The sequence below is a fragment of the Ictalurus punctatus genome, chromosome 23, assembly GCF_001660625.3.
Source record: "Ictalurus punctatus breed USDA103 chromosome 23, Coco_2.0, whole genome shotgun sequence".
In the NCBI taxonomy this organism is placed as follows: domain Eukaryota; kingdom Metazoa; phylum Chordata; class Actinopteri; order Siluriformes; family Ictaluridae; genus Ictalurus; species Ictalurus punctatus.
In genome coordinates this window covers 8126211-8151959 of record NC_030438.2, presented here as the reverse complement: position 1 = coordinate 8151959, position 25749 = coordinate 8126211, and the positions used below count along the sequence as shown (strand labels likewise).

At 43.1% G+C, this 25749-nt stretch overlaps 1 protein-coding gene across 8 annotated transcripts in view; it reads right to left on the bottom strand.

Annotated features, from left to right (window-relative positions):
• LOC108256606 (trichohyalin) overlaps positions 1-25749 on the bottom strand; it is a 140041-nt gene that overhangs the window by 61323 nt on the left and 52969 nt on the right. For all 8 annotated transcript variants that reach the window (XR_001810330.3, XR_001810329.3, XM_017453659.3 and 5 more), the window contains 4 exons: positions 2007-2090; positions 1045-1212; positions 886-969; positions 351-518 (listed from right to left, as the gene is read on the bottom strand). Coding sequence is in view for 6 of the 8 variants with exons in the window: in XM_017453659.3 (XP_017309148.2) it covers positions 351-518; positions 886-969; positions 1045-1212; positions 2007-2090 (504 nt within the window). In the remaining 2 variants the exon portion in view is untranslated. The remainder of the gene's footprint in view (positions 1-350; positions 519-885; positions 970-1044; positions 1213-2006; positions 2091-25749) is intronic.

Below are 25749 nucleotides of genomic sequence, written 5' to 3'. Positions count from 1 at the left end.
ATATATATATATATATATATATATATATATATATATATATATATATATATATATATATATCACACACACACACACACATACACATATATATATACACATATACATACATACATACATACACATTATATATATTATATATTATATATATATATATATATATATATATATATATATATATATATATATATATATATATATATATATATTTACATACATATATACATACATATATATTAAATATATAATGTATTTAAATAAAATAAAAAATTGGGGCTAAACGCTACACAAATGGTCAGATGTGTGCCGTGGACAGTAGGGTGTGTAACCGGTGAACCATGGTGTGTGATGACCTGTTGCTGGGCGAGCTGTAGCTGACTCTGAAGCTGCTGTGTTTTCTGCTGTTCATGGTCCATCCGGGCGTTTCCGTGGCGACACAGCTCTCTCAGCTCCTGTAAGTGGGCCTGCTGCTTCCTCACCTTCTCATTAAGCCTGCTGACCTCGGCCTCCTGCAGCCCCAGCTACGCACGCACACACACACACACACACACGCACACACGGTACCGCAAGGCACAAAAGTTCAACATCATCTGTATTCATAGCCTGGCTAAATATTGAAAATTATTCTGCAGCTTCCAAACACGCACTCATGCATTTTTCATGAATCGGTAAACAAGCGGGTGGCGATGAGCTGCATGAGGGTCGAGGGAGATTCACACATTCCTCCTCCTCCATCCTCTTCCTCTGAACACCTCCTAAGACCAGCTCAGCTTTTTATACAAACAGCTGAAGTCAGTAGAACGATGACAAAACTGCTTCGAAAATTTCAACCTCTTCTCCTGTGGCTCCTGTCATTTATAAACCGAATTTACTCCCCCTCTTGCTCACCTCCTCCTGCACTCCCTGGTTCTTCTCCACCAAGACTCGAAGCTCCGCCCTCAGCTGCAGAATCACCCGATCTCGGCTGGACGCCTGAATGACGAAAAGCGTTGTGATGACGACGGTGTAATTCTGCAGTAATAAGTTTAGTGGTGTGAGCAGACAGACCTCTTGTTGAGCCACTCTGTGTTTCTCAGCGATTACGGCGAGCTGCAGCTCCAGGTTTCTCTTCTCAGAGATTACCGTCTGAAGCTCCTCAGCGTTCTCCTTCACCAGCACTTCACGCCTTGTGGTCTCTTCTCGCAGCTTCTCCACCTCTTTCTGTTTATGTTCACACTGAACACACAAACAAACACAGCCCAGGTGTAAGTCTGGTTTACAACAAACAATACTACCATCATGGATAGATGGATTGGACTAACTGGTGGAATTATAGGTGAACAGCAGCATGAATATAAGGATGGGTGGGTGAATGGGTGACTGGATGGATGGATGAATGGATGGATGAGCAAGGAGATGGCTGAGTGGGAAGTTTGCTGGATGAGTAGTGAGATGGGTGAGTGAGTGGATAGAGGAGTAGGGAGATGATTGGTGGATAGATGGATGTGTAGGAAGATGGATGGATGGATGAGACGGGAGATGATTGGTGGATAGATGGATGTGTAGGAAGATGGATGGATGGATGAGTAGGGAGATGATTGGTGGATAGATGGATGTGTAGGAAGATGGTTGGATGGATGAGACGGGAGATGATTGGTGGATAGATGGATGTGTAGGAAGATGGTTGGATGGATGAGAAGGGAGATGATTGGGTGGATAAATGTCATCAGTGTTGAGCTCTGATGGCGCTCTACGGCGCTTTAAGCCTGATAACTATTTTCATTTACATGCTATAATGACCTTTTGTTGCAATGCTGCTCATTTAACACCAACACGACACAAATGACATTATATTAATGAACAGCTGACGCATTTTTAACAGTGAACACAGTTCAGGAACTCTGTGCTATGCAGCATCTATCTACTAAACATCATCAGTGAAAGTGAAATAAAAAGGAAAGGTGACTATCCGGTGCATTGCTATAATAAATAACTGGTTTGCAGACTTTTGTTTATGAAGGGATCATCACCTCTTTTTTCAGCTCTGCGATCTGCTTCTTGTTCTCCTGCAGTCGCTTCTGGGCCACAGACAGCCTGCTTTCCGTCATGTGTATCTGCAAACACAAACCCAGGACAGAGAACAATCTCGAAAATCAATATTTCCTTTTGAAAACAAACAAACAAACAAACAGAAGTCATCCATTATAATTTTTAAAAAACAACAACAACAAAAAAAAAACAACAACCACCCTTTGCTGAAAAAAACCGTTACTGATGTTGTCCTTGAGAGCGACGCAGGCCTGGGTTAGGAACCGTTACTGAACGGTTCGAGCCTCTTTATATGCACATTTCTCTAAATCAGAGAAAAGAGAATGAACCATTTGCACAGATGTTGCCCCTATAAATAAATAAGTAAATAAATAAATAAATAATCAGCTAAAACTCAGAAAAATGTCACTCCCGCTCAGCGCACGTGGCCCCTCATGGAAAGTGAAAGGTCATTTGTAACTGTCCGCAGGATTGATGGAGTTAAGATGGCTTCTCGCCCTTCACCCCGCACTCATGAAGAACGGTTTCGAATGACAGAGCGGCGTCACGCCGGACCGTTTCTGCCACTTTCTTTCCTCTCGTGCCTGCTCGGGGCCACACAAAAGCCTCGTCCAGATTTAATTACCCCTGCTTTCTCCTTCATTAAAGGCTAACCTGTCATCCAATACCACGCGCCAAAGTCTGCAATTTGCGCTAATTCCTGGCGTTTCTGTCTGCTTTTGGCCGCCCGCTCAGAGCTATATTCAGAGAATAATTGCTTTTGTGGCCTATGCAAACACGGTCAGGATCAATGGTAAACCGGCCTTAAATGTTTTTGTATTGGCCATCTGTCTGGAGCCAATGCCTTCAACGCCGAGGCTAAGCAGCGAGGGCGTGCGGCCTGCACGTCACACCAAACAAATGCTCCTGTTAAAAATTAAAAAAAACCTGTAAAAATGAATACGTCTAAGCAGCTTAAATTTAAACGTGTAAATTCACAGTATCGGCAGAATTGTCATTCATTTATACAGCATTTTACAAGCAAATAAAAACCATATTGCGTTGTGTGTATTTTTACAGGAATACATATTTATAACAGTAATATATATTTACTACCACTGTTATACAGTGCTACGGTATATTGCACAATTCTCTACTGCGTCCTCCATGAGGACGAGAGCTTGTGCGTGTGATGATATGATGAAGTTTTGGAATCATATACTGCTGTTTTAACTCTCATTGTACATAATCTTTACATAAGAAATCATAATGATGTACATGATATAAATCTTTAATAAACTTGAGTCGAAGGATCCTAACAAACGAACGTGGTCAACCTTAAGATATCAAATTAAACAAGTAGAACTTGCTAAAATGGGGAGGTAAACTAAATAAATAAATACGATGCAGAAATAATTCACTTCAAGACTCGCAAAAACGTGTAATATGTAGAGGAACAAACCAGAGAATGAGGAAAAAAGTCAAAAGTGCTTGAAAAACGTACTTAAGTTCAGTCGAAAAGTGGCGTTTAAAAATAAATATCTCCAATTGACATGTAGGACGTATGCCGCGTCAACGCATGGCACGTTAGAGCGGTGCATAATGTTGCCCATGGCAAAGTAAATTTATTTATTTATTTATGTTAAAGGCAGGTGAAATATTTACGCGCATGAAAAAGCTCTTGAGAGACGTGTATCATATCAGCGGTGCATAATTCCATTGTGTTTGTACATTTCATGCATGCATAATATATTGCATTACACCCTTCCCAAACACATTTAACAGGCCGCGTCGTAGCATCGTCTCACAAAGCTGACATCTGATGTGCGCCGCTGCACAGCGGCTGACATTAACCGCATCGGAGCGACGCGCGGGGCCCAAACACGGCGAGGTGCGAGCGTGTCTGTTCGCAGAACGATAAAAACAAAGCAGCTTTTATAGCTCGTTAATAACGCGAGCGCGGTGGCGGAGCGATCGTAGTGCACGTGTAGGGCCGGGCGTTACACACCTCCTCATCGCCACCTTTGTGTTTAAAAGCAACGCTCAAATTAAGTGTCAAAGCAGCGGAAATCATTTAGAGCTGGAGATAAAGAACAAACAGGACGAAATTTGCATTTTAAAGTGAAGGAAATAGAAAGATGAGTTTGGGCTTCTGCAGCTATTGTGATGCTATAATACCTATAATAAGAGAGAACGGGAAGTCGGAACTTCGTGGACATAACGCAACATTAAACGCAGCTACAGACAGATAAAAAAGTAGGATGTATTGTTGCTTCATTAGTAAAAATGTGTAATCGTGGTAATTTTGGTGGTAAACTGCTGTTGTAGAAGAGGAAAGAACACTTTTTTTGAAAATAATCAAGTTACTGTTACAACTACCGTTATTGTTTTCCTGCATCAGCACGTCCAAAAGTGGTGTATTCCTCTTACACCACAGCAACCGTTTTATTTCTTATCCAACATCATATTTATCCATTTATAGTTACATTTAATGCTGTGAAACATCCATGAAAAAAGTTAGTTCCTGTTCTCACTTACCTTCAGCAGCTGTAAACACTCGCTTCCTCACCAGCTTCTCTTTCGCTCTCTCTCAGTCTTTCTCTGTCTCCCTCTCCCTGCCTCCCTCTCCGTCTCTCTCTCTCTCTCTCTCCCCCCGTCTCCCTCTCTGTCTCTCTCTCTCTCTCTCTCTCTCCCCCCGTCTCCCTCTCTGTCTCCCTCTCCCCGTCTCCCTCTCTCTCTCCCCGTCTCCCTGTCTCTCTCTCTCTCTCTCTCTCTCTCTCTCTCTCTCCCCCCGTCTCCCTCTCTGTCTCTCTCTCTCTCCCCCCGTCTCCCTCTCTGTCTCCCTGTCTCCCTCTCTCTCTCCCCGTCTCCCTGTCTCTCTCTCTCTCTCTCTCTCTCTCTCCCCCCGTCTCCCTCTCTGTCTCCCTCTCCCCGTCTCCCTCTCTCTCTCCCCGTCTCCCTGTCTCTCTCTCTCTCTCTCTCTCTCCCCGTCTCCCTCTCTGTCTCTCTCTCTCTCCATCTCCCTCTCTGTCTCTCTCTCTCCCCGTCTCTCTCTCTCTCTCTCTCTCCCCGTCTCCCTCTGTCTCTATCTCCCCATCTCCCTCTCTGTCTCCCTCTCCCTGCCTCCCTCTCTGTCTCTCTTTCCCTCCCCGTCTCCCTCCCCGTCTCCCCCTCTGTCTCTCTCTCTGCCCGTCTCCCTCTCTGTCTCTCGCTCTCTCTCTCCCCGTCTCCCTCTCTGTCTCTCGCTCTCTCTCTCCCCGTCTCCCTCTCCCTGAATCCCTCTCTCTCCGTCTCCTTCTCTGTCTCTCTCTCTCTCCGTCTCCCTCTCTGTCTCTCTCTCTCTCCCCGTCTCCCTCTCCCTGCCTCCCTCTCTCTCTCTCCGTCTCCCTCTCTGTCTCTCTCTCTCTCCCCGTCTCCCCCTCTCTCTCTCTCTCTCTCCCCATCTCCCTCTCCGTCTCCCTCTCTGTCTCTCTCCCCGTCTCACTCTCTGTCTCCCTCCCCGTCTCCCTCTCTGTCTCTCTCTCCCTCTCCGTCTCCCTCTCTGTCTCTCTGTCTCCCCGTCTCACTCTGTCTCTCTCTCTCTCTCTCTCCCCGTCTCCCTCTCTGTCTCTCTCTCTCTCTCTCTCCCCCCGTCTCCCTCTCTGTCTCCCTCTCCCTGAATCCCTCTCTCTCCGTCTCCCTCTCTGTCTCTCTCTCTCTCTCCGTCTCCCTCTCTGTCTCTCTCTCTCTCCCCGTCTCCCTCTCTGTCTCTCTCTCTCTCCCCGTCTCCCTCTCCCTGCCTCCCTCTCTCTCTCTCTCTCCCCGTCTCCCTCTCTGTCTCTCTCCCTGCCTCCCTCTCTCTCTCTCCCTGTCTCCCTCTCTGTCTCCCTCTCCGTCTCCCTCTCTCTCTCTCCCCGTCTCCCTCTCTGTCTCTCTCTCCCTCTCCGTCTCCCTCTCTGTCTCTCTCTCCCCGTCTCCCTCTCCCTGCCTCCCTCTCTCTCTCCCCGTCTCCCTCTCTCTCTGCCTCCCTCTCCGTCTCCCTCTCCGTCTCCCTCTCTCTCTGCCTCCCTCTCTGTCTCCCTCTCCGTCTCCCTCTCTCTCTCTCCCCGTCTCCCTCTCTGTCTCTCTCTCCCTCTCCGTCTCCCTCTCTGTCTCTCTCTCCCCGTCTCCCTCTCCCTGCCTCCCTCTCTCTCTCCCCGTCTCCCTCTCTCTCTGCCTCCCTCTCCGTCTCCCTCTCTGTCTCTCTCTCCCCGTCTCCCTCTCCCTGCCTCCCTCTCTCTCTCCCCGTCTCCCTCTCTCTCTGCCTCCCTCTCCGTCTCCCTCTCCGTCTCCCTCTCTCTCTGCCTCCCTCTCCGCCTCCCTCTCTGTCTGTCTCCCTCTCTCTGTCTCCCTTTCCCTCTTTGCCTCCCTCTCCCTGTCTCCCTCTCCCTGTCTCCCTCTCCGTCTCCCTGTCGCCCTCTCTCTCTCTTGCCCTCTCCCTGTCGCCCTCTCTCTCTCTCTGTCGCCCTCTCTCCGTCTCTCTCTGCGTAACTCCTCTGTCCTAAAGATGTCCGAAAACATTCAGCTTTACCTCTGACTGTTACAAAGCGCTGACACTGGAGACTCCTTCTCTAAACGTTAAATAAACTTCTCCTTACTTTATGAAAATGTCAAAACGTCAACAGTTTTTAACACCTGTTTAGTGACGCGTCCACCGTACACGTCCCCGTGAATGAGCAGTTACTATAGAAACGATAACGTACTAGAACGAGCGTGTTAATTAGAAATAATGTCAGAGCTGCTGTTCCAGAAAATGAATCAAGATCTTCTGACCAACGGATGACGCGCGGTTCTACAACGGCATTAGTGTGCTTCAGAGTCGAGGAACTCCGCGTGGAATAAAAGTAAACGTGGATTAGGTTTATATACCGTGCTCGTCAGGAGCTGTTGTGGTTTGGTGACAGGATCCAGACTCTGTTGATTATTTACCCACCTAAAGAAAGGAGTGTCAGGAGCAGCTCAGCGACTCGCAGCTCAACTGGCTCCGTCGCTCCTTAAGTTTCAGATGGAGGAAGAAATAAGCAGACTGGAGGAGCATTACGGACAGGAATCAAGGAGGAGGTATTTTTAAAAATCAATCGTTGCATACGCGTCTCCCCCGTGCGTCTCCACCCGCTTCAAACGCTGACAGAGAATCCCAACTGACGTGTAGTCGCTCCGTAAAGAGAACAGAAAGAAGAGAGGGAATGAGTGTGATATGAAACCAGCCAACAAACAAATCGAGCGACTGTCAAACACATCCGATATTGATGCCGGGAAAAAAAAGAGCGCCTTTATCACGAGCTCGCTGTGAGATATCAGTGTAGCGACAGTTAGACTGCAGAGATTTGGCGCTGTAGTGTGTATGTGTGTGTGTGTGTGTGTGAGAGATAAGTGCAAAGTCATCACACACATACACACAACTAGATCTTCTCACTCTGGCCACTAAGACAGGCGCAGTGGATTGTGGGTAGTGAATTCATCATGGCCGCCGCTGCTGCTACAGAAATGGAGCGGAACCCTTCTCTCATCTCACGTCAAGCCAACTTCACCGAACCTCTCGAATTATCGTCTTCTTCTGCCATCTGATAGAAGCCTGGGGGTTCTGATAAACACCTCTGAAGGACCCAAGTAGAACACAGTGTTCTCGTGCCAGGAAAGCGCTCCGTGTTTAACCCGATTTTGGAATTGACCATCCCAAGAACCCTTAAAAGACACAATGAAGAAACCATTTTCTGAAAGCTAAGAACCCTTAATTACCACAAGATACCTTCGAGAGCCTGTGAAGAACCGGAAAGATGACTAAATAAATGACACAAATAAATGAATGAATGCAGGCAGATCTAAGAAAGAAAGAACGGAAAAGAAGAAAGATGACTAAATAAAATGCGGGCCGGTGGAAGGAAGGAAGGAAGGAAAGAAACGAAAGAAAGGCAACTACACGGAAGGAAGGAAAGAAAGAAAGAAAGAAAGAAAGAAAGAAGGAAAGAAAGAAAGAAAGAAAAAGAAAGAAGGAAAGAGAAAGGCAACTACACGGAAGGAAGGAAGGAAAGAAAGAAAGAAAGAAAGAAAGAAAGAAAGAAAGAAAGAAAGAGAAAGGCAACTACAAGGAAGGAAGGAAAGAAAGAAAGAAAGAAAGAAAGAAAGAAAGAAAGAAAGAAAGAAGGAAAGAGAAAGGCAACTACAAGTAAGGAAGGAAAGAAAGAAAGAAAGAAAGAAAGAAAGAAAGAAAGAAAGAAAAAGAAAGAAGGAAAGAGAAAGGCAACTACACGGAAGGAAGGAAGGAAAGAAAGAAAGAAAGAAAGAAAGAAAGAAAGAAAGAAAGAAAGAGAAAGGCAACTACAAGGAAGGAAGGAAAGAAAGAAAGAAAGAAAGAAAGAAAGAAAGAAAGAAAGAAGGAAAGAGAAAGGCAACTACAAGGAAGGAAGGAAGGAAGGAAGGAAAGAAAGAAAGAAAGAAAGAAAGAAAGAAAGAAAGAGAAAGGCAACTACAAGGAAGGAAGGAAAGAAAGAAAGAAAGAAAGAAAGAAAGAAGGAAAGAGAAAGGCAACTACAAGGAAGGAAGGAAGGAAAGAAAGAAAGAAAGAAAGAAAGAAAGAAAGAAAGAAGGAAAGAGAAAGGCAACTACAAGGAAGGAAGGAAGGAAAGAAAGAAAGAAAGAAAGAAAGAAAGAAGGAAAGAGAAAGGCAACTACACGGAAGGAAGGAAAGAAAGAAAGAAAGCCAACAGGAAGGAAGGAAGAAGGAAAAAGAGAAAGGCACCTGCAAGGAAGGAAGGAAGAGAGAAAGAAAGAAAGAGAAAGGCAACTGCAAGGAAGGAAGGAAGGTTAAAAGACTAAATACATAACTAAATAAAATGCAGGTGGATGGAAGGATGGACGGAAGAAAGAAAGAAACTCAAGCGAAAGTATGGAAGATGATTAAAAGGACTAAATAAATAAATAAATAAATAAATAAATAAATAACTGCACACAACTTCAAAAAGAAAGAAAACAAAGTAAGTGCAATAAAGCGAGTGAATGAATGAATAATAAACGCAGCTAAGGTGCTGGTGATAACCAGAAGGTTGTGGGTTCAGATCCCCGAGCAGTCACAGAGCCGCCGTTGTTCCTCTGACCCTCGACTCCTCAGTTATAACATCACATTTCACTCCTCCTTCACTGTAACTCACTTTGACTTGAGAGAGGAAAAAATGTGTTCACTAAACTCAAACATAGTGCTTACGAATACAAATTTTTTCTTTTTTGCACGGACAATATCGCGTTAAAATCAAAGCTTTAAACACACAGTGAGTAAAATAAGTAAATAAATAAATAAATAAAGTAAAGCAGTTTAGCGTGAGAGCCTCGATCCAGATCGGCTGAAGCAATAAATATCTGCGCGCTTGCTAAACACCGCAGACGGAGGACCTCTTTCATACTGAAGTGTTAAAGCTATTTGTTCAGCTGCACTAACGCAGGAACTTCACTGGAACAAAACCTATTATTGTTCACCCTCCATCTCTCGTTCCCTCCCTCCCTCCCGCCCTTTTCCCCTCTGACAGGAAATGGACAGTGGCAAAGTTACAGTAGTTCAACATATGAGATCAGAGACGAGGTTTTTTTTATCTAAAGCAGAAGCAGATGTCGGGGCTGGAACATGACCGGTGTTCAGATTAACGACCGTGCTGCTCGCTTTAAAGAATTAAACTAATTAATCCAGACCCATCACAGACGTGGTTTATATATATATATATATATATATATATATATATATATATATATATATATATATATATATATATATATATATATATATATTCAGGGGTTACAGGGTTAAACAGATGTTGGGCTTCTCTCTGGTGCAGAAGAATAACAACATCTGTATGGACAAACATTTGAGATAATTAAATTAACCCGTCTTAAACCGTGCGCTCCATCCTGGACTGGAAATAATCTCCGAATGTTACATACGACAGTGTCGAATTAGCGTAATCAACTCTGCACTCTTCTTTTTTTTTTTTTTTTCTGCGAATCAGAAGAAAAGACATTAGAGAAGGGAGTAAAAGGAAAAAGAGGGACAGCGAGCACTCTCTGTACCTCACTGCCAGCTGCACTGCTGGTGTCTTTGAGACTTCTCCTTGCCCTACTTAAAGCCCCCCCTGCTGCTTGAGAATTTGATCTCGCAGCTGTCGAGATTGTTCCGTCTTTTCCTGTAATTCGGACCGAAGCGGGCCGACGTCTAAACCCGGGCTATTAACTTTCTCATCGCTGGTCTGCCGCTGAGAGGAGAGAGACGGGGAGAGAGAGAGAGAGAGAGAGAGAGAGAGAGAGAGAGAGAGAAGAGAGAACGACAGGAGCTGAGAGTCTTTTTTTAACGAATGCGTGACGGGGCTTTGAAGTTAAATATGATGCTGCATTTAATAATAATAATAATAATAATAATAATAATAATAATAATAATGTCATTTTGGGCCTTCATAACATTTAAGGAAGGAGTCTCCAGTGCCAGCACTTTGTAACAGTCAGAGGTAAAGTTTTCCGACGTCTTCGAGAGAGGCGAGTTTACGATTCTTCAAGAGAGAGGGGGGAAAAAAAAAAAACAGGAAGTGAAGGACGACTGTTTAGATGAAACCCGGAACTAACCAGAAAATATTCAACGTCGGGGCGGGTGGGTTAGGGGGTAACAATAACAGCACTGCTGATTATTTTCCTATGACAGCATGCCACGGAGCGCATTATTATTACATATCATGCGACTTTTGTTTAACTCCAAGCACAATCGCTCATCACTCCTTACATGCACGTGTGACGAGTGTACACAGCTGTTTAACGTGAATGACGCTTCGTTTCGCATGCAAATAAACCACACCTGGATCTCGGAAAAGTCCAGACTCCTGGATGAAGAAGACGGACACAAAGGATAAGATTTCAGGCGGACGTGCGGTTCGAGAAGACGAACACACGGGATAAAGGATTAAAATGCAAGGATTTATGCAACAAAAAAAGATATATGTCACCTTCAAATAGCGTTACCAGGCATCAGCAGTCGCTCTCGTTTACTACACATGTACTCTTATTTATTTATTTTACATCCTGCATGAATACGCAGCGCGTTCACGGATCCTGTGCGCGCTTTGTTTTCGGCGTCGCGGTTCCACGCAGGCCTCCGGTGCACGATTCAATACCGGGGACGATCCTGCAGTAACGCGCCTCCATCGATCCTTTCACACTTCATCGCAAATTGCACGGCAGCTGTTCCGTTATTCATACGACACGTATCAATTATTAAAGCGCCTTATTATTCGATTCAATCCACCGACTGCGCTCACGTTTCCATCGCGCATTAGTGGAGCAATTAAAGGAAAGGAGCTGACCGCAATTTCAAAGAAAAAAAAAGGATTAAGAAAGAGAGATTTAAAGGTTATCCTACGACGCACAATCAGCGGCAGTTAAAATCAAACGACTTTGTTTTGTCAAGGACGGAGCGCTCGAAACGAAACGTCCCTGAGAAGAAGAAGAAAAGAAAAGAAAAAAAAAACGCTTAAAGCAAGAAACCAAACCCAATTATATTCATCATTAGTACGCTTCCTTAATGTTCTCATTTATTATTCAAGGAGAGCCGTAAGAACTTAAATTCACCCTCCTCGCACGCTGACGCTAAACCGTATTCAAACGGACGCCGAGATCCCACAATCCTCAGCGGGAAATGGCTCGGCCACGCCGGGCGGGGCTTTACCTGATCTCACCAGGTGTGGAGTGTGTGCTGAGCTTTTCCCTTTCGCACCTGAAGATCAACACAGACGCAACCAGAGTGATGAACACGAGAGCACTTATTATGGGTGAGATTTAAAAAGGGGTGGGGAAAAAAGCCTTTAAAGTACAAATTAGTTTTATTAAATAATCTCTTTTTATTATTTATTAATATTTAGAGACATATTTCCCCGTCTAGATTTTGTGCCATTCTGTAGATGTAGTTTGGAATATCTTTACGAACAAAAGTGTGTACGTCTATTAATTACGATAAATAAATAAAACCAAACATTGTTTTACCTGCAAAAAAAAAAAAAAAAACCCAGCTGCATCATATTACAGTCTTGAACTCTTGACGTTTCTACATTTTGGCGATGAACCGTCAAACTTTCAGACTTCAGTGTTAACAGGTTTGATTCATAAACACATCGAACCATTGCTGTTTTTAAATTGCAGCATAATGTTTTACTATTCCTGTGTGTTTAAGCTCAAAATCCATGACATCAAAATGAAGACTGAAGTAATAAAAATGAATATAAAAAAAAAAAAGAATTAATATATAAAGAAAAAGAAAGAATGAATATGAATGTGTTTTGGAATAATTTTGACCAGAAAAAAAAATGTTATAGTTTTTTTAAAAATCTTTAAAAAGGTTTGTTAAAAAAAACAACTTTATTTTACTTCAGTTTTTATAGAAAGAAATTAACAAGAAATGATTTGTAGTCCCAGTAAAGCCCAGTTTCAAGTTTTTTAAACTGGATTTTATTTTCTTCACTTATAAAATAGCGATTTTAATCTAATACGCAATAACATCAGCCAGTGTCATATTTTGGCCAAAAATTAAACACACAGCCGTAGTTTTGGTTAAACCGGGCTTTGCTTTATAGTTTTAACCTAGTAAATAAATAAAAATAATAAAATAACAGTTGAAAAAATACATGTAAAAAAGTTTACATTTTACAAATACAGTAATGTATTCAAACATACCAAGTACGGCTCAATATGAAATTTGTTTGTTTGTTTGTTGTTGATGTTTTTCCAAAAACAATTTTAGAGCACTAAAAACATGATCAATAACATCTGCTGATTTTTGGTTTAAAAATTTGGGTAAGAACTGAAACAATTTTAGTTAAATTGAACTCGACAAACACCAAAAACTGAAAAAATAAAAAGTCTTATTATTTAAACAAACAAACAAAAAAAAAGGTCTTGAAATAAAAGTTAAGAGAAACACAAAAGTGCTGCTTATCGAAATATCAATTATAATCAACAAATAATATATCAGTCAAGCCCTAATATTACTCCTCATCCTCCTCCTCCTCCTCCTCATCATCATTATTATTATTATATAAAGTAAGGGGAAATATCTCTCTCTTTTATAAGAAAATGAATTCGCACAATTGTGACAGCGTTAAAATAAATGTAATAATATTTTTACGTCAAAGGAAGCAGCTCTGTTGACAAATACAACGCTAGTCAATTTCCCGTCGCTGTCAGGTCTATAGACCATGTCGAACGAAGAACGTCAGCACCGCTTTCAAACACTAGCAAGTGAACTGGGAATTCCAGGATAGGGGAAGAGTTTAAAAACGAAAAGAAAAAAAAACCCTGCACTTCCAAACAGCCCCCAGCTTGGAAACCTGCTCCTTCTGATAGCTAAAACAGCAAAACATTTCTGACAACAGCGGCTCGTTTTGAACACCTGCTTCTCTTTTAGTTGTGCCATGACACGGTAAAACTGCGCTTCTGTGACAATGCCATCTGTATGAACGAGAGATTAAAGCGTTCTGATGCGTTCTGTCCATTAAAGTGATGCTTATGGGAGTGTGTTTGAAAGAAAAAGAAGTAAAAAAAACACAAAAACAAGCATATATTGAAACACGGTGCAGGATTTGTCTTCACAAAACAGGCAGGATTTTAAACCTCGGTTCTGTCAACAACAACAACAACAACAACAGCAACAAAAAGAGGTCTCCTGTTTCATCAGAATGCATAGCGAAGATTGAACGCGATGCTTTTAAACACAGAGGTGGAATTTGCTCGCTTTCACACCTCTTGGTCCGGAGTCTGAATCTGATCACTGCGCCGCAATTAAACAAAATGAAATACTAAATAAATTAGTAATTAATGAAACTATATAAATAACACCTCGATGGGCGTGTGGCCCGATTCCTGACCAATCAGATGACGCAAATCGCTCTTTTACAACTTTTTGGTTTTGACCCTGCTAAAAGGGAGAACTCGAAATAGAATATCAGATTGCTCTATTTCGAAATGGTGGACTTTTTTTTTTAATCCTAAATATTATATTAGAGGACTTCAGCTGGAGGAAGAATCTACAAAAGGACATAATAAACTAATTACTTTGCCAATCAGAGTCTCCCTGGGGGAATTTGCTCAGGCTGGGCGTCCAGCTCGGTGCTGGATTGAGTCCCCTTTCTGAATCCTGAGACAGACAGACAGAAAGAAACGCTTAAATCCACGGCGAGGCAAAGCTCCCCGTCTTTTCAAGACATCAATCCGCAGGAGCAGGACAATGTGAATGGGACTAGCCTTTACAGTGTCTGGCAGAAGCCGAGGATGTGTGTGTGTGTAATAAATTAAGCAGACTTTTCAAGGACGTTCGAGTCAGCAGTGGTTTAAAGTGACAGGAAGTAGGTGGGCGAATTTGAAATTTCGATAAGAAAAGAAGAGAGGATGGAGGGGGGGATAAAAAATTAATGGGCTTTCCAAAAAGACAACAGCGTTTTGCAGATGAAGTTTGAAAAATGTATTAATTCGTTGTGATGTGAAGGTACTTACCGACTCGAAGGACGCGATCTAAAGGCATACAGTATAGAGCTCAACTTTATTATTATTATTATTATTATTATTATTATTATTATTATTATTATTATTATTAAACACGTCCAGCTTGAAGCCAGACTGAGCTTCATACTTCAACGGAATTAATCCAATAAAGTGTTATACATACGAATAAAGTGTTATATAAATACGAATTCAGTTTTTAAAAAAAAGTCCCCGTCACTTAACAAAACCGTAGCTCCGTGTCGCCCACGAACGCCACACGTTCTCCGAAAACTTTATTAAATTTATTACATTTTGCTCTTCTGGTAGTTCTCGCACGGATATTAATTGGATATTCGTTTCTTGCTTATAAAACCGCTGTATAAAAGCAATATCACACTCGCAATCGTGCTGCTGTGCTGAATATCAGCACGGCTGTGGTTACCTGCGGTTACCTGCGGTCCTCGTACCTGCAGCCAAATCACCCCCGTGCTGATTTTCAGTAGAACGCCACTCTCGCTCGTGCGATATTGCTTAATATTGCCTGTTGCTGTAACACTGGAATTTCCCAGCTGGGATTAATAAAGTGTTATCTTTTTTAAAAAATAAATATGTTTTTAATCATTTCATGCAGTTTATTATTGTCCATCCATCTTCAACCACTTAATCCTTTTCAGGGTCACAGGGAACCTGGAGTCTATCCCAGGGAGCATGGGGCACAAGGCGGGGTACACCCTGGACAGGGTGCCGATCCAGCACAGGGCACAATCACATACACACTCACACACCCATTCATACACTACGGACACTTTGGACATGCCAATCAGCCTACCATGCATGTCTTTGGACTGGGGGAGGAAACCGGAGTACCCGGAGGAAACCCCCGCAGCACGGGGAGAACATGCAAACTCCACACACACAGGGCCACGGTGGGACTCGAACCCCCGACCCTGGAGGTGTGAGGAGAACGTGCTAACCACTAAGCCACCGTGCGCCCCAGTTTATTATTATAAAATTCGTGTTCAATATAATACGTTTAATTAATTAATTAATTAATTAATTAATTAATTAAAGCGTATGTTTTAGGCCACACCTTCTCGTGTTTCTTATGCAAACTTATACAGATGTGACTATTTAGTGTAATAAATATACAGTTACACCCCTACTGTGCACACAGAGTATGACTCATCATGCTTTCCGGAGTGAACCGAGATTCATCCTGATGCCGGAGACGCCGATACGCACGGGGCGAAATGGGGATGGCGGTGGAAATTGCTCCTTTGAAAACCGGCATATTTTTTTTTTGTGTGTGTGTGTGTGTGTGTGTGTGTGTGTGTGTGTGTGTGTGTGTGTGTGTGTGTGTGTGTGTGTGTGTGTGTGTGTGTGTGTGTGTGTGTGTGTGTGTGTATTTGCGTGTGTCCTTACGTCGAGGGATAAAACAGACGCCTTCTGCATCAACAGGCAGGCTTCAATCCCTGAGCTGAAGAAATGATCGCATGGAGTTTGATGATCCATTAGCTTCCCGTGCAGATGGAGATAAAAGGGGGATTATTTTGGACACACAAGAGTCTATAAATGACAAATGTAATGCTTTTTTTCCCGGAAACCACAGCTGATGGCACTGTGAGCGGGGAGGGGGGGAGCTTTTTAAGCTTTCAGCAGCACAAACACAAGGTATCACTTGAATATATAATACAAGCTGAGCTGACACTGGAACCGGAGCCCTGGGTATTAGGCCCTATATCTCGGTTTCCTGAGCCCGGTCTGCACCGGACACACAATCTTAATCAATTTCTATCCAATTGCCGTTCTCGCTGCAACACCATCCTGCATCCACCTCCCTCCCTCCCTCCCTCCCTGTTTTTAGCAGAGGCTCGTAAAAGTGCAGTTAGCCCGATGTCCCCAGGACGTTAATACATCTGACTCAATACGGCACGCTAATGTCCGACACGAGCACGGTGCCGTGTTTATTCCGCTCGGCCGCAATGAAATACTGTCCTCCAGCTGGAGAACAATGCAAACAGATTAAAGAAGTTTATATACGCGCCTGGCTCATGCTTACTCGAGATGTGAATAAACATACTTGTGGGAGATATCGGTGGGGAGGACAACAACAAAAAAAAACCACTACATTTTTTAACAAATCCATGAGCAAAAAAAATATTCTACAAAAATACCTAACAATTATTGACCAATCAGATCATCAGAAGTTGCTCAGTGTTATAAAAGTTTTTAATACCAATCTGCGACATCGTGTCCATGGTAACAGCTCGTTCGCAGGGACACTTTCTGTAAGGAGACACTTATAAAGCTGTAGCTTTAAGGTATCGTTTTTAGTAGTTTGGCTACCAACGTTCTTCGAATTATCTTCTTTCAGAAGAAAGAAATTCATACGGAATTGGAACGACGTGAGGGCGAGCGAATAATGACCGGACTTTCATTTTTTTCATTTTTACCCTCGCTTTAAGTTTAAAAAAAAAAAAAAAAAAAAAAAAAGAGGACAGAAGAGGCTGGCGAGGGAACGATTACATCCGTTATCTTTATAGCTGCTATGACGCGGGCGAGAACTTTAAACATAACTATAAATGGGTAGAAAGTACGACGCGTCGTTCTTTAATTAGTTAAAATCGTAATCGTTGAGGGGGGAAAAAAATTAATCAATCCGTCACTGTGGTGAAAGAGGAATAAAACACTTCGTGACGTACAATTGTAGGGAAATAATCAACATTTTCGTAAGAGTGCTGATCGTATCCGCTAAAACCGTGGCGTGATCGCTCGTTAGTACCTCAGCGACACGTCTTTAATCACGTGGAACATGTTAAAGAAATGTGCTGCTGAGAATCATCACGCTAATACACCGTCACACTGACTGAAACGCTCCCCAACACACACACGATGATGTAGCAGCAGCAGGTGACATTTTCAACAGGTACCCGTGTGCAAACACGGCCATATGGCACCTCCGTGGCGCCCCATTAGCGGAGCATGACAAGGAGGAATTATCGCACGCTCGAGACTTCATCAAACATGCCAGAGCGCTGCCAAGGCCAGACATCAGATAATGAAGACGCAGCGAAAAACGGGATGCTGCTACAGACAATTAATTAAGTAATTAGGCTAATGAGTTCTTTACTCAAGTCCTCTTCTTTTGGCTGCAGATATGAATTAATTAACGCGGCTAATTTAATTAGCCAGGTTGTAATTTCCCAGCTGCTCCGGAGGTCCTCCCTCCTCCTCCTCCTCCTCCTCCTCTCTCCTCCTCCCTCATCCCGGCTCATCGCCAAGTTTGGACGGCTTCTTCAATAAAACACCACCAGCCACGCACCATTCACCATCCCAATGCAGCTGACGGAGTCCTAATCAAACTGAAATGAGTGGGTCCAGAATTATTGGCACCCTTCATTAAAAAACAAGCAAAAGTAACACATCCCACTAATGATATCTTAGACCTGTTAGTTATAACACGTTTTATTTGACATTTTTTGCAACTTTAAGTGGGTCAATTTTCTATTGCAGAATGCTGATTGCAAAAATAATGGCACCCCGATCCCTGAATACACTTGTAGAGAGATACCGAGATATATACGTTTTCATATTCGTTAAAAATTGTACGTTTGCACCACCAGTAATCCAAAGACTGGGGGGGGGGCTTTAAATCACATATACTTTCTAAATGCAGACATGTTTAGACTTCTATTTTACGAGGGTGTGACATTAGAAACGAACAGAATTTTGTTGGACGCTCGTTAAACGCACAACATATGAAACCGTGAGGTGGATGAGCTACAAAAGCAGAAGACCACACCAGGTTCCCCTCCTTTCAGCCATGAACAGGAATCCGAAGCCATCATGGATACCGCCTCGCCCAAACTGGACAAAAGTCCATGTGTTCAAATACTTTGACTGGTGTTGTATGTTTGTGAATCCGTCTAAACGTATAACATGCATACTCTCGATTATGAGTAATGAAATATACATGGTTTGTAACTGTAAAAGGGGACGAGAAAAAATAAAATAAAATAAATAAAAGATCTGAGTGACATCTGCTATTTATTTATCCAGGAAGGGCCGAGTCCGTATCTCTCTCTCACACACACACACAGTTTCCCAGACGTATGAATGGTGATGCATGAAATTTAGGAGGCCGAGGATTCCTCCAGATTTTCCTTCCTGCAGCTTCCCCATGAGAGCGCATGAACATCTGGACTTCACAGAGTGGTTGCGGCCGAACACGACTCGAGCGTCCACAAAGCGGCGCAGAAACATGAATATTTAAACTGAGCGTCGAGAGAGTAATCAGCGTCGGCCAGAGGAGAACTCAAAGTGATGGGGTGGAAGAGGGATAAAAAAAAAAGAAAGACAGGAGAACCGGACACAAAGGCACTTTCAGGACGTCACCCCCCCGCAGTCCTCCACACCCCACCCGTCCCTGGTAGCCCCGACCCAGCGTGTACCGGGGGCTCGGCGGGGATCTGAGTGGAAGGAACGGTTTGGAACCAAATTTGGTGAAAATGAGTGAGATGAATGAAGCTTGGTGGAGGGTAGAGGGGGACGGTAGGGGGCAGCGGGGGGGGGGGGGGGGGGGGCAGTCTCCTGGCAGTGATGCAGATAGTAAATCAAGGCTAAAAAGAACCTGTATTTTTCATCAGGTTACCAGATGGAGACTGGCCTCATCTTTCATGTGATCGTACGAGAAGAGGAGCGTCAGAGGGGGGGAGGCTGTTTTGTTTCGTCTTTCCTTTTAAAGCCACCAAACCATTAAATCAGTAGAGCGAGCAAGAAAAAGATTTCCTGTGTGTGTTTGTTTGCTAGTACACGTTCACCTACAGTAGCATGCTAATCGACAGCGTATGCTAACGTGCTCGTGTAAAATAGCTGGTAAGTAACGCATTACAGAGTTACGAGACCCATCTTGCTTCGCTACATATGATGTTAGTAGTATTCCTGCACGATAATATTAATATATTATAGGTTTATTTCAATTCGTTTTGAAAAATCTATTCAAGTCATTTTTATTGAGCAAAAAACTCGTCCTGTCCAGATTTGTCCTGTTGAGTTTTTTTCAAGTCCCGTCTCAAGTTTCTTTTTCCTTTCCGTGAGGAAATATGGTTTTATCGACTTTGAGGGAGATTCAGAATTCTGGTTTTTAAGAAATAGCTATGAACACTAACTCCGCCCCAAACCCATAGTTCATGGAGTGTGGGAATGCCAGTTTGTTTTGATGATTAACTTTATAAGGAAAGAGGGAATAACTATGTACAAGCTGAGGTCATATGTTTATATACGCCGTGCGTATAATAATAATAATAATAATAATAATAATAATAATAATAATCTGGATGATCAGCGACGGTGTTTATGCTTTGTGAGAGTTCTTCACGAGTCCCTCGTTCGTCCTGAGAAGTTAAACGGCCCACTGTTCTTCAGAAAAATCCTCCAGTTCCGGCACATTCTTTACTTTTCCAGCATCTTCTGCATATCCACCTCCTTTCCATCTTTTCACACTGAGCACAACTGATGGACTCGCATTTACACGACTAGTACAGAAGGTGCAAACGTTCACCGATGAACAAGAAGGCAACACGATACCGTGTATTAAGAGCCAGGGGGGTGTAAACTTTTGAACAGGATGACCGGTTATTTTGTTTAAAAAGACCTTATTTTCTTTATTTAGCACTGGCCTTCAGAAGCTACTCAGATGTTTCAGAAGCTACTTGGATGTTTCCCAGAAGACAAATGAATCATGTATTTGTTGTACATGAATTACAGAATCTGATTTGGCGCTGAGAATAAGTGAAAGTCTAAAGATTTAGAAACTCCTACTGGCTCCTGAATTTCCCTACGACCTCTCCGCGTCATCACACCGCATTGCCATCGATTATTTTGCCGTCGCGATATGACGACGCCGAGCGTTTCCATTCCGTATTCTCAGGGTGTGACGATTCGGTTTGACTGCCAAACCTCCAGCACGAATAAAACAATTCATCATGACGCTCTAGAACTTTGCATCGATCGCCTGCATGTGGAAAAATCCGGAAGCTGCAGGTGTGACGTCTTATGAGACGTCCCCCACAAACACGCTCGTTAAATAAATGAATTAATTAATATGGAACGGTTTGAGACGAGACGGTTTCAGATGAACCCTCGACACAATACATGTAATATTAATGCTGCTTTTTTTCCCACCTCCTCCCTTCCTCTCTCGCTCTCCCTCGCTCTCCCACACCTAAAATATTGTTAATCAAGGTTCCGTTTCAAATGACAAAATGCAGCGAGAGGGGGAGTGAGACGCTGTGATATGATAATTCGCAGCAGATATATCATTTTCTGAATAAAATGCTGAAGCCTATGATTAACTACGGGCTCGCCGTAGACAGCACGCTGATTAATTTCCCCTCTCTTCAGCCAACGCCAAGGTCTTCACTCTTCCCACCCCGTTTTTTTCCTTCTTTTTTTTTGGGCTAAAATCAAATCAGTTCATCTTTTTAAATTTATGAATAACCTTGTGCCATCTCTCTCTCTCTCTCTCTCTCTCTCTCTCTCTCTGAACTTTTTAAGTCTTTGATAGATCTCCGATGGTGTCGATGAAGGGGGAAATAAATAAATAAATAAATAAATAAATAAACAAACATCTCTGCATCCCGTGCTGGTGTGTAAACGCTTTTCTTCAGAGTAAACAGAACAGAAGAATCGCTCTATCGTTTAAACCTTTTTTTACTCACTCCTGACCCCCTGTGTAGTCGTCCTAAGTAAAAGCATCGAAGCGAGCTTTCTGGATTTTGTAATGACCAGCGTGGAGGTAACTGGGCTCTTCGATTTGATATCTCTCATCTCACTTGGGTACATCTTTGTCAATAAAGCCACACAGCAAAGCCGAAAACAAACAAAACAAACAAACAAACAAACAAACAAACAAATAAATAAATAGCCCATGCCTGCGTTTTGCTCCAAAAACTTGGATTTGTTTACGAGCGCACGTGAGAAGGGAGGAAAGGAACGAGAGATGATAAACTAATACCCCAGTCCCTGGTGTACTGGATCTAGCGATAGACGCAGGTTCCTCCTTGCTAAAATAATTTTAAAAAATAAAATTCTCTATGAATCAGGAAGTGTGCCGTCACAGCGGGCCCGGGGGGGTGGGGGTAACACAGAGGTGGGATTTCAGTCATGGAGGATAATCAACGTCTCGGATTAATCTTCCGAGACGTGAGGACTGGAGGACGTGTGGATGTGGTTGAGCCTCTCGTGATGAGCGAGTCACATGGTGTCATTAGGTCCCTGACGCAAAAAAAAAAAAACACACACACAAAAAAAAAAAAACAGGTTGTTTTTAGACCTTCATGATGTTTATGATGGTTTAATTGAAGACTGCAAAAAAAAAAACAAAAAAAACCCACCACCACACTAAGAAACATGCACGGTTGACTCTGCCGACTTGCCCCATAAATCATCCTGATGCTCAGACAACTCGTCCAGACACAAATTCTGATGATCGATGACCTGTTTAGCTTTGATTTTTGAAAGCAGCGAGCTCGCCGCTGATACGTCACGCAGAAAAATGGCACCGAAATGCTCACAAGAAGCAGAAGAGGGACAGAAATCACCGTCTGATCATCAAATAATCTCGGAAAGAACGAGCACGGCGTTGTTAAGGCCGGCCCCCTGGTGACCCCGGGACGCGGGAGGGGAAGAGAGCGAGGACAGGATTTGCGTTAGCGGCCCTGTAATGTGTGCATGATTTGTGATATAGAGCAGTCATCAACAAACTAATTCCTCAGTCCTGCGTGCCTAACACAGCGCTATAAATATTAGCCTAGCAAGACAAGCACGCACACGCACACACACACGGAGAGACACGGAGACGTAAATCAGAAGGGGAGCATGAGCAAATGAAGAGCAACGCGACTCTCGGGGACGGAATTAGCATAAACAGGGTGCGTTTTTAAATTCTGACTTAAAACCCCGAGCTCTTGAGCCGGATCACAATTAGAGAAATTAGAGAGGACGCGGGTGAGCTGTGAATTTTTCATGCGTCCTTTAAATGAGCGAGCGCCTCGGTGCTGATTGGAGACGTGAATTATTCATTCTGAACACGCAGAAACCGTTAGAGGAGACGGAGGTGAAGCGTCTCTCTGACTGACGCTGGGCACCACATGCAGCAAAACTCCAGCTGGTGGCTCTCTTCCCCTGTGTGTGTGTGTGTGTGTGTGTGTGTGGAGACTAGCGGATTCAGACTTTAAGCTTTGCCAGGAGAGGAAGGGGGAGAGAGAGAGAGAGAGAGAGAGAGAGAGAGAGAGAGAGAGAGAGAGAGAGAGAGAGAGAGAGAGAGAGAGAGCGCTTCAGAGAATCAACCTTATTTTTATGTCTTATTAATTTCGAGAGAGAGAGAGAGAGAGAGAGAGAGAGAGAGAGAGAGAGAGAGAGAGATGGCACAAGGTTATTCATGAATTTAAAAAGATGAACTGATTTGACTTCAGACCAAAAAAAAGAAGGAAAAAAACGGTGAGGAAACGACTGTTTACAGTTGCTATAATGTAAGTGAGAACAGGAACTAACCTGGCTCAAGAACAACATTAAATGCAACAAAAAAAAAAAAGAAACAATGTGGTACTCTATTTCATTTAAAAATCTAATTTATTAACAACAAATCATGAGCTGTTCCAAGAACTTTTTTTTTTTGGATCGTCAGTCACGTGTTACAGGAAAATAAACAGATTTAGTCGTTGATTATTTTCCTGTAACAGCAAGACACAGCACGAGTGTTTTATTCCAAACTGATAAGAGAACAAACAAAGAAAAGGGAAAGAAAAAAAAAAAAAGAGTGAAAGTGATGAAGGTCAGAGAGAAAGAGAGAGACGTGAAGGTGACACGAAGAGACAATTATGGATAAGATGCAGTGCTGGTGATGCAGTAAACGTAAAGGATGTGTGAACACACACACACACACACACACACACACACACACACACACACACACACACACGAAGACCCGAGTGTGAAAAATCCACGTCAGAGAGTGAGGAACTCCAGTCGGCCGGGAAGAAGGGAAGTAAGGAAGAAAAGAGTGCTGATATTTGGATGGATGAGTGCAGAGGCAGGAAGAGGAAAAAAACCCAAACGGCGAGAGCTAAAGCGCTCCCCCGTATTCACACGCTTGATTTCACCCCTTAATTAGAGTCATTCATCAGCGTGGAGGAGAGATGAGGCGGCCGCGTGCCACGACACACCTTGCCACCTGTCAAAATTACAGCTCTGGCGTCGTGCACCATTCCTCAAACAGTTATTTTCTACAAGCCTGGCTGCGTCTCACAATTCACTATTTACTACGGTCTTGCCCCTGTTGCTCTCCCTCTCTCTCTCTCACACACACACACACACACACACACACACACACACACACACACACAGCGAGGAGGAGGAGGAGGCAGTCGTAATGTCAGTGTCAGACAGTGCTAATGGTCATTAAGCTGCAGATCAATCCCAATTAAAGACCATTAGCAGTTTTATTACACACACCATTATTGTTTTCATAATTCAGACAAACAGTCGTGTGTTCGTCCTTGGCAGCCGAGCAGAAATAAATAAATAAATAAATAAATAGTGCCAAGCTTTTCGACCATGACCAAAAAAACACAACAACAAACACACAACACTCATTGTGACTCGAGGCTCGATAACACCGGAAAACAAAAATACATTAGTTTTTATTTCATTTCTCAATTTAGATCAAACTAACGTTCCGCACACTTACGCCATGCTGCTGAAGGAAAACACTCAGTGCCGGAGTTACTCTTACCATCCTGAAGGGGATTCCTGTTATTCTTTTACTACAACAGCACGTCCTGAAGCGTTTTATCCCCGTTATACCACGTTGACCTGACAACGATTCGTAACTTTTATTTACTAATTTACTTTAAGATTTTTATCCATGAAACAGGATAGCTCCTGTTCTCACTTACGTTATGGCAGCTTTACATTCCTTCCTATTTTCTCTTGAAGTTAACGAGACTAAAAATCGCAGCGTGTCCTGTTACTAAGAAACCGCAAAAAGCATAAACTCCTCCATCCTGAAGATGAACTTCACTTTCAGATTAAATGTTGGGGGAGGGGACAACGAAAAAACCCTCACGTCTCTCTACACTACACTAAAACTTCACGACAACGATTTTTCAAACCCGTTTACGTCCCTGTGAACGAGCTGTTGCTATAGAAACGGTTACGTGTTAGCAAGAGCGCATTAATTATAAATAACCCTGCGATTTGCAGGTGCATTACAGTCAGAGCTGTGGTCGAAAATGAAGCAACACCTTCTGACCAATCAGAATCCAGAATTCAAAAGCGCCGTGGTGTAATGATGAGCGAATGTTTTCTGTGCTTTTGAGGCTGGTGTATAAACTGAAACAGTAAAAATTAAAAAAAGACCCGTCACATGACGTCGACTCCTGATCGTCACGTGACCACGAAAAGTGAGAAACAAATTTAAACATGAATCTGGAAATTTCAACAGAGCGGCACCGCGTGTAACACACTTCACTTCCGCTCACGTTTATGGAACCGGTATCGTTTTCCCCGCCGCTTCTTGAGAAATTCTGTCGCGATGTTACGGACGTTGAACGCATCTTTCAGAATCCTGCTCTGATCCGAGTACAAGCGGCCATCTTGAGCGCCTTTCTGGTGCCCTACGCTTCGTTTCCACCTTGAACATGTGCTGTAGATGTGAAAGTATGCAGCTGAGAAAATAAATAAATAGATAAATAAATAAAACCAGAGTCGCTCTTAATTATCGGTGGATATTAATAACACGGTAAATATTCGTCTAAGGAGTAAGCATCCGATTATGGTAAATTAAAAAAAAAAAATAAAATCCTAACCAGTGGCCTACACAAGGGCGTATTTAAACCCCCCTGCACCCCACCCCCCCTGCCGCCTCAGATATCCATGTCTTTAGGTAGCAAGAAAGACAATTCATAGCTTTGGAAATACAAACATACTTTACCGTCAATTTCATTTTTTTTCCATAACTCTGGAAGCCCACAAAGGAGATTCAATTAGGCTTTCTGATTGGCGCGCTGGCATTCCGCCGGGTCACGCAAAGGTTAAAGAATTCGGTGCTACAACAAACACGATTATGCCACTGTAGCATTTGATCAGATGTTGTGTTTATCATGAGAGCCTGAGCCACGTCGAGATCTCAAAATAATCCCCTTCGCCTGCAGGTAATCGTAGGGCCGT